Genomic DNA, 8,234 nt, shown 5'->3' with positions numbered 1-8,234 from the left:
GAGTGAGTTGGGTGACCATATACATTCATATACATAAATAAATGAATAAAATAAACAACAACAATCGTAACCTTGACTTCAGATAAACTGTATATTCTGGGTGAAACTATTACACTCTTACCTGTTTTTCAGTTGCTGAATTTCCAAACGTCTGCCGGATTCCAGTTTGCAGAATATTTGAAATTCCTTCCATACTGAACCGCTACAAAGAGGAGAAAACAGAACTCTAAGGGCTTTTTTCTTAGATTCTTAGTTGCTACTATAGGACTGTGTTATAATTGGATGTACAACACATTGGGCAGAGCAGAAGGAGTAGAAGTTTGACAAAGTTCATCTCCGTTCTGCCCCTATAGATTTTGAGTTGAAAAGTATCTAGTAGAAAAATAACATCCAGATTCTCCATGAACTAAAAACACCTTGGATGAAAAAACTGGAGCTCTTGATATGCATCTAAACCACAACTCTCAACAGCTCAACAACAGGAAGTACCAGCAGTAAACCTTAATGGCGCAACTCATGTTCTAAGGAAGAGTTTATATCCAAGATCCTAGATTTGCATACTGTATATACCATATCTATACCCCAATATAAAATTAACCAGATGAGTGGAGACATTCCAATTAAAAGAAACCAGTAGATCAGTCTTCCCTAATTTGTCCCCCCACCCACCCCAAGATGGGTTGGGAACCAGAGGCAATTTCTCAGCTGGTTAGATTTTCTCTGTATTACCATTCCTTTCACATCTGGAAGATCCTGGATGGTGAAAGCTGCAAAACCATTGTGGAGGGTGAAGTATTTCAGTCATAAATTGCTAAGAGTATCCTAAAAACCCTTCTAGGATAATTTTGCAATAACTAGACCATCAGCCAGAAGCCAGCACCACATTCTCACTGGAGAAGAATCCACTGACCCATTGGCTTATAACACAACACCTTTGTGAATTTGTCACAATTGCTTAAAACTATGCTGTTCTTATTTCTGCTCCTCCTTTTTTAACTGAAAGCCATCTTCGGGGAATTCGTGCTAACCTTAAGGGGCATCTGAGCTGCCCTTTCTATCCGATTGTTTTGCAGACTTAGCCCTTTTTCTTTCCTCCTCCTCTTCATCATCTCTCGGTGTTCTTTCTGCTTGTTCTGCACCTCCATCAGGATGGTGATGAAGGAGTTCTTCACCTCCTTCTCAAACTCCAGCTCGTCTCGGCAAGCCAGCTGCTGCACCAGCTCCTCCGAGTAATCCTGAATAGCACCTTCCACTCGATCCAAGAGCTCCAGAAGCTCCGAGACAGGCATGTGCCCCAAACCTAGGAAGAAACAAGCATTCATATGTCAGGTGGACCTCTCTGACCAAGGCCACAATAAGGAGTTTAGTGCTAGAATCTGTGCAAAGCTCTGTTAGATGCTTACAAATTGCAGTATTAAGTGCCAAGGGTCCTTAGCAATGTCAAATATTATTTTTCAGGATATTCATCGCAACACCCATAATGGATTCATTAATTAGTGATGTCACTTTAGTACATGAATTGGTTAAACAGAGATAGACTTGGAAATGGGGAAAAAAACTTAATTGTCTCGGATGAAAGAAAGCATATACGCAATACAATTTTATAACCCCTTTCATTCTTAGCAAGAAGGAATGCCTCTTAAAATAATTGCTTATTAAACCTTTGTTTTTAAAATAATTTAAATTACCTGCCCGGTGCATCAGTCAATCAAAATGTTACTCTAATTCGGTGTTTCTCAACTTCACAACTTAAGATGTTTGGACTTTTAACTCCCAGTATTCCCCAGGCCAGCATGTGGTTACAGAAACTCTAGGAGTTGAAATCCATACATCTTTAAATTGTCCATGTTGAGAAACCCTTGTTGAATTAGTGAAATAATAGACTGCAGCCCCAATTATTTTAGATTATTACAGAGTGGAATTTTCTGTCACCAAGCCAAGAATCACAAAAATGCTGTTTCACCTACTGAAGGCAAGCTTAGAGGCAACCAAGATGTGGCTGGCCCAGATTTGTTCCCCACTAGAGGTTTCCCCAAATGTGAAGATAATTCCATAGTTTTTGTATTTCGTGTGCGTTCACAATACGTGCCCACAGACTGCATACAAGGAAACAGATGAGCATATTTAAGTCAGGGATACTGACTTAAAAGAAAGGCACATGCACTGGGACTGAATGATTGTTAGAGACTTCCTATGGCAAATGTGTGTCTTCCTTAATGAGTAAAACATTCATAGATGAGCCTCTTTAAGAATTACAGTGATATTTTTTTTTAATGGCTTGATGTTCAGTTTATAGTTGGGTTGAAGGTTCTGGTGTCTGTTGATTTTATTTACTTCTTTTTTCACTTGAGCACCTTATATTTGTGGCTCTGAGAAAACATAACTCACCCCAGGTTCTACGAATGGGGCAGCCTACAAATAAATAAATCAGCATTAAAGACTGCAAAAACTGGAAAGTTTAGTTCACACTTCAAAAACATATTCCATTTGTATCATGGAATTTGTGTCCTGTTCTGAGACGAACTTCTGACATGTCAGAGGTACAGACTTCTAGATAAATAGAGGGAGCAAAATTGATATCTTCCTTTCCGTCTTCCTCTGCCCTCAAAGCTGGTGAGATTTGAACTACTGAACTGCTGGAAGTTGGCAGTCAGCAGAAGTAACCTGCAGTACTGCATTCTAACCACTGTGCCACCATGCCTTTTTTTCTGCTGAGCAAAAAGTAAATTTAAAATATTTTCCCAGCTCCACAGTACTGAAGTAACCCCTCCTTCCTTGAAAAAGATATCAGCAGAACAAATAAATTATTTATTTATTTATTATTTATTTATTTTATTTAGTAGATTTATAGAGGACTCCGGGCGGCTTACAAAGAGAAAAGAGGAGTAATTAATAAAAAATAAAAGCAAACAATTATCCCATCAATAATGATATTATTATCAATAATCCCATGTTATGACTAAGAAATTGAGTAAATTTCATCCGTCACAGCAACAACATCTTGGTGCAATACCTTGAGGAAGATAAGATACAGTGCAGCTAAAATGAAAATACTTTATGTTCTGTTTCATAAAAGTCATCCTACATTTGAAAGAGAAGAGGATAGAGCTATATTGCTTTATATCGTGATTTAAATTTTGTTTGCTTGACTATTTGTCACTCCTTTCCTGCACTTCTGATTCTTTATCTATGATTTCCTATCTCCAAAGCCACAGAAATGTTAGAGTATGCAGCATTATTAAAAACAATCTCTTTTGAAAAGGCTGAATGGTGCAAATCTGGTTTAAAGGGAAAGGAAACATAATAAGGTCACTAAGGTCCCTTCCACAATTATCACAAAGAGAAAAAATATCTGCACACATCAATACACAAGATCTGTATTGCCCTGGAATAGAATAGAATAGAATCACATGGTACAGTGTAGAGTAGAGTAGAGTAGGGTAGGGTAGGGTAGGGTAGGGTAGGGTAGGGTAGGGTAGGGTAGAGTAGAGTAGAGTCGAGTCGAGTAGAGTAGAGTAGAGTCCAATAGAATAGAATAGAATAAGTAGAGTAGAGTAGAGTAGAGTAGAGTAGAGTAGAATCAACTGGTATAGAGTCGAGTCAAGTCCAATAGAATAGAATAAGTAGAGTAGAGTAGAGTAGAGTAGAATAGAATAGAATAGAATAGAATAGAATAGAATAGAACCACATGGGACAGTATATTTTTGTCTGTTTGAAGAGAGGGGAAGGGAGCGGGGAGGGGAGCACGGAAAGAAGAGGGGTAGGGAAGGGATGGGAGGGAGGGAAGGAGAGGGAGAAGTTGAAGATTTTTGTGCAAATCCATATCATTACTTTCCTTTTTTCACTGATGCAATTCAACTTTGGGGCAGGCAATGTGTAATAACCACAACAGACTTGCATATCACAGAGACAAGCCATTCTCACCAGAGTTATGTAATTTAGAAAAAAAAAAGACAGCCAAAGGGACATATTCACAGCCACACAACAGAAAGAGGCCTGCTAAATGTTACATTGAGTTTTGTACCCCTGACAGTTTGGCTTCTAGAATCGTGCAATCCTAGTTCCATCACCCCATTAACCACCTCACCATCTGAGTGAAAAGAAATAAACTTCTTTACACAGCTGAATCAATATCACCCCAAATTTGATGACTTGACAATGCATATGGGAATTAGATATTTGTTGTGTCGCATGTTTGCTTAATGTTTCTCTCTCAAACCTTACTCTTCACCATACAATATTTGTAAATATGTGGGCATATGTATCAGCTATCTTCTCAAGCAGAAGAATCTGAATTGCTTCAGGGATAGTTGTACAAACTAGCTGTCAAAGGACCACAACACTTTATTGAGAGAGAAGACATGCTCCTTTCAATGCGTCACACCTTCTTACCTCCACATGACCAATTGTTGTTCAGGCTTTGTGACAAGGCCTGAATTTCCTGCAAAAGGATGGAATCAGCCTGACTGCTTGTGTCTCCACCATCATCCTTCTCTAAAATTTCTTCTTCCTCTTCAGGATCAGGGGAATTTTGCATCATTTCCTCAATTTCTTCAATCACCTGCAAAAAGAACAATGGGTCAAATCAATTAAAGGTAATGGCTGGCTTCAGTGTGTCAGAAAAGGAGATGTTACTATGGAAACCTTATAGTTGAAAAACACAAATTCCCAATTGGGTTATAAACCACCCACGACAAACAAATGGAGGGACTTTTTCCTCCAATAAGTAAGTACTTTAAAGCCTTATTTTAAATGCCCAAAACCACAGTGTGAATTCTTGAAAGGAATATAAAAGAGCTAGTGCTAAGTCAATAACCCTCCACAGTGAAATCTTAAGAAGGAAAGAAAAGCTTCATTAGCCCAGCTTTCTTCCAGACAATGCCCAACCAATGTTTGTAGGTGTTTGCAAAACAGAAGGTGAAAATATTATTATTGTCGTTGGTGGCACAGCCAGCCAGATGCTTAGACTGAACTTGGCATTTTTATCCTCTGATCAAATCCTTCCCAAAGAGCTGGAATGGACACGTGTTGATGTTTGATGATAAAGATATTGCTGTGTTTAAAGATGTTTAAAGATGTCACTGCGAGATGTCAGCTATTCCAAATAAAGATGCCTTTTGCAATCAACTGATTATGATTTGATCAATGCTGGTGGTATTCAAAGGATTCTCAAATTTTATTATTATTATTATTATTATTATTATTATTATTATTATTATTATATCTTTTATATCTTTTAATTGATTTTTTTTAATATTATTGTTAATCCTAATTGGGTTTGTTTGGGATATTCTTTTTTTTTAACTTGTAATATGTGTTTTTTTAATGTTGTATGCCGCCCTGAGTCCTTAGGAGAAGGGCGGCATATAAATCCAATAAACCAAACCTTTTATTCATTAAACATGAAACTCAGTCAACTGAATATTCAAAAATGCATCATAAATACCACTGACTGGTGCTAATGGTTGATACAGGTTGCTGCCAACATCCTAGATATCAATCAAGTACCTTCTTAAAATGTATGACGTTCCAAATAGCACAGTGTTTTTCAGTCTCACTGGTGTTATTGCAGGAAGCTGCAATTTATTGATGTATTTTATAAAAATTCTTGGACATGGTACCAAGTGATAATTTGGTATTTTGGTATTTATTAATATTTGTATGCCGCCCTTTTCCCTGGGGGGACTCAGGGCGGCTCACAATTCAGAAGGAGGGGGGGACAAACCAAGTTACATATAGGACAGTACTTCATTAAAAAACACAACATTCATACTATTCGGGTACGGTGAGGTCTTTAGCCCCAGGCCTGTCGGGACAGCCAGGTTTTAAGGGCTATGTGGAAGGTCTGGAGGGTGGTGAGGGTACGAATCTCCACGGGGAGTTCGTTCCATAGGGTCGGAGCTGCCACAGAGAAGGCTCTCCTCCGCGTGGTTGCCAGTCAACATTGACTGGCTGATGGAACTCGGATGAGGCCTAATCTGTGGGATCTAATTGGTCGAGTGGAGGTAATTGGCAGTAGGCGGTCTCTCAAGTACCCAGATCCAATACCATGAAGGGCTTTGTAGGTGACAACTAGCACCTTGAAGCATACCCGGAGATCAACAGGCAGCCAGTGCAGCTCGCGGAGGATAGGTGTTACGTGGGTGAAACGAGGTGCACCCACAATTGCTCGCGCGGCCGCGTTCTGGACTAGCTGAAGTCGCCGAATACTCTTCAAGCCCCATGTAGAGCACGTTGCAGTACTCCAGCCTAGAGGTCACAAGGGCACGAGTGACTGTTGTGAGAGCCTCCCGGTTCAGGTAGGGACGCAACTGGTGCACCAGGCGAACCTGGGCAAATGCCCCCCTGGTCACAGCTGACAAATGGTGTTCAAAAGTCAGCTGTGGGTCAAGGAGGACTCCCAAGTTGCGGACCCTGTCTGAGGGGCGTAGTATTTGATGGGTATCACTGTTACATGTTCCATCCATAATCACGTAGTTTCGATGGCCAGGTCGCGATATTTCATGATTTTTTTTCCAGTTCTTTTTCTTCGACTCTGGCATCTCCTGGTACCGCAATATCAATTAAATTGTACGTTTTCGGTTTTCAACAACTGTGATATCTGGCATGTTGTGTTCCAAATGATGATCCATCTGTATTTGAAAGTCCCACAAGATCTTCACCTTCCCATTTTCAATAACCTTTTCCACTTTATGTCCCCATGACTTTTTGGATACAGGTAAATCATATTTTTTAACATAATGACCAGTGGATTAATTTAGCAACTCGGTCATGTCTAGTTTTGTAATCGGTTTGTGCAATTTGGCTGCATTCACATATTAAATGTGAAACAGTTTCAACTTTGTTGTTGCAAAGTCGGCAGTTTGGATTGTCAGTGGATTTTTGTATCTTCAATTATTTTGCATCAACATCATCATCATCATCATTATTTAATCAATTTGTATGGCCACCCATCTTATCTAAGTGACTTTATGTAGCTCAAAACAGGTGAAAACAATCCAATAAAAACACAAGTTAAAATTAATATAAAACATAAAAACTACCCATAATCAGTCTTAAAGAAAAAAAACAGAAAATCAGAACGAGCAGCAGAATTCATTCTATGCCGGTTTCAATGCAGCAACCGTCACCGTTGTTGGAGTCCAAGGGACAACATCAGGGCCATGTTTCCAGAACCTTCCTAAAGGCAGAGAGAATCAGGGCCAATACTTTTCCCTCCTGTCGCTACCCCCTGCAGCTGGCATCTGGAGCCCTGGTACTCTCAATCCAGACATTGTATTGTTCATCCTTTAACACACAATCACTGTACATGCACACACATCCAGCTTTGACACCCCTTGCAGTCTCTAAAGCAGTATTTCTCAATCTTGGTAACTTTAAAACATCTGGATTACAACTCCCAGAATTCCTTAACCACATTGCTAAAAATTCCAGGAGCTGAATTCACCTCCTAGAATTGTTTTAAATCATCCCAAACTCCAGTTCTCTGGACAGATTACAACATTTTTCCGAATAACAAGCACATACAGCAAGCAAAAGAATTAAGAGAAGCACAGATCAGAACTTTTAATAGGGAGTAAAAAAAAAGCTAACACAAGGAGTTAAATTTAAAATCAATTATATAAATGCTTGAAAGAAGGGGAAATGGCTTCAGCAATCACCAGAAAGACATCATTATGGAAGCCAACCATATCTGCCAATGGCTCACCCTTAAAAAGACCTTCTCCTTGTAGCCATCTGCCTTGATTCACCCACAGATTTTACTTCAGACTTCTAAGCAATTCTAAGTACCGTAAGTGGGTAGATGACATAAATTTCTCTAAGCCTGGAAAAAGTATTCAAACACAGCAGACCAGCTTTACCTCAAGCTAAACATTAGTTCATCCATTAAAAGGGGGGGGGGGGAAGGATCCAACAATTGACAGAGACCTGCCTTAATGTATTCAGAAATCAATGAGGACTAGAGTGGTGTTTTTCAAACTTGGCAACTTTAAGGTGTGTGGACAGAATTCCCCAGCCACGAATTCTGGAAGCTGAGGCCCACACATCTCAACGTTGCCAGGACTGAAAAACATTGGACTAAAGTATCCTTGTTCCCTAGATTCTGTACAGTAACCTAACTCCTTTTTTCCTTGCATTAGACCTGATTAATGACATTTTAACTTATTGCTTTCTTGGATGCCTGCTGTTATTAGGACAAGAATGTATGAGGGGAGGCAGTACTGTATGATCTA

General features: G+C 39.4%; 1 protein-coding gene across 1 annotated transcript in view; it reads right to left on the bottom strand.

Annotated features, from left to right (window-relative positions):
• FEZ1 (fasciculation and elongation protein zeta 1) overlaps window positions 1-8,234 on the bottom strand; it is a 45,801-nt gene that overhangs the window by 7,068 nt on the left and 30,499 nt on the right. The window contains exons 5-7 of the mRNA XM_032229788.1: window positions 4,393-4,561; window positions 1,029-1,300; window positions 122-202 (exon numbers count right to left, since the gene is read on the bottom strand). Coding sequence (XP_032085679.1) covers window positions 122-202; window positions 1,029-1,300; window positions 4,393-4,561 — 522 coding nt within the window. The remainder of the gene's footprint in view (window positions 1-121; window positions 203-1,028; window positions 1,301-4,392; window positions 4,562-8,234) is intronic.

Source organism: Thamnophis elegans, chromosome 13 (genome assembly GCF_009769535.1).
Source record: "Thamnophis elegans isolate rThaEle1 chromosome 13, rThaEle1.pri, whole genome shotgun sequence".
Taxonomy (NCBI): domain Eukaryota; kingdom Metazoa; phylum Chordata; class Lepidosauria; order Squamata; family Colubridae; genus Thamnophis; species Thamnophis elegans.
The sequence above is the reverse complement of the archived record's forward strand: the minus strand, read 5'-3'. Positions and strand labels throughout refer to the sequence as shown.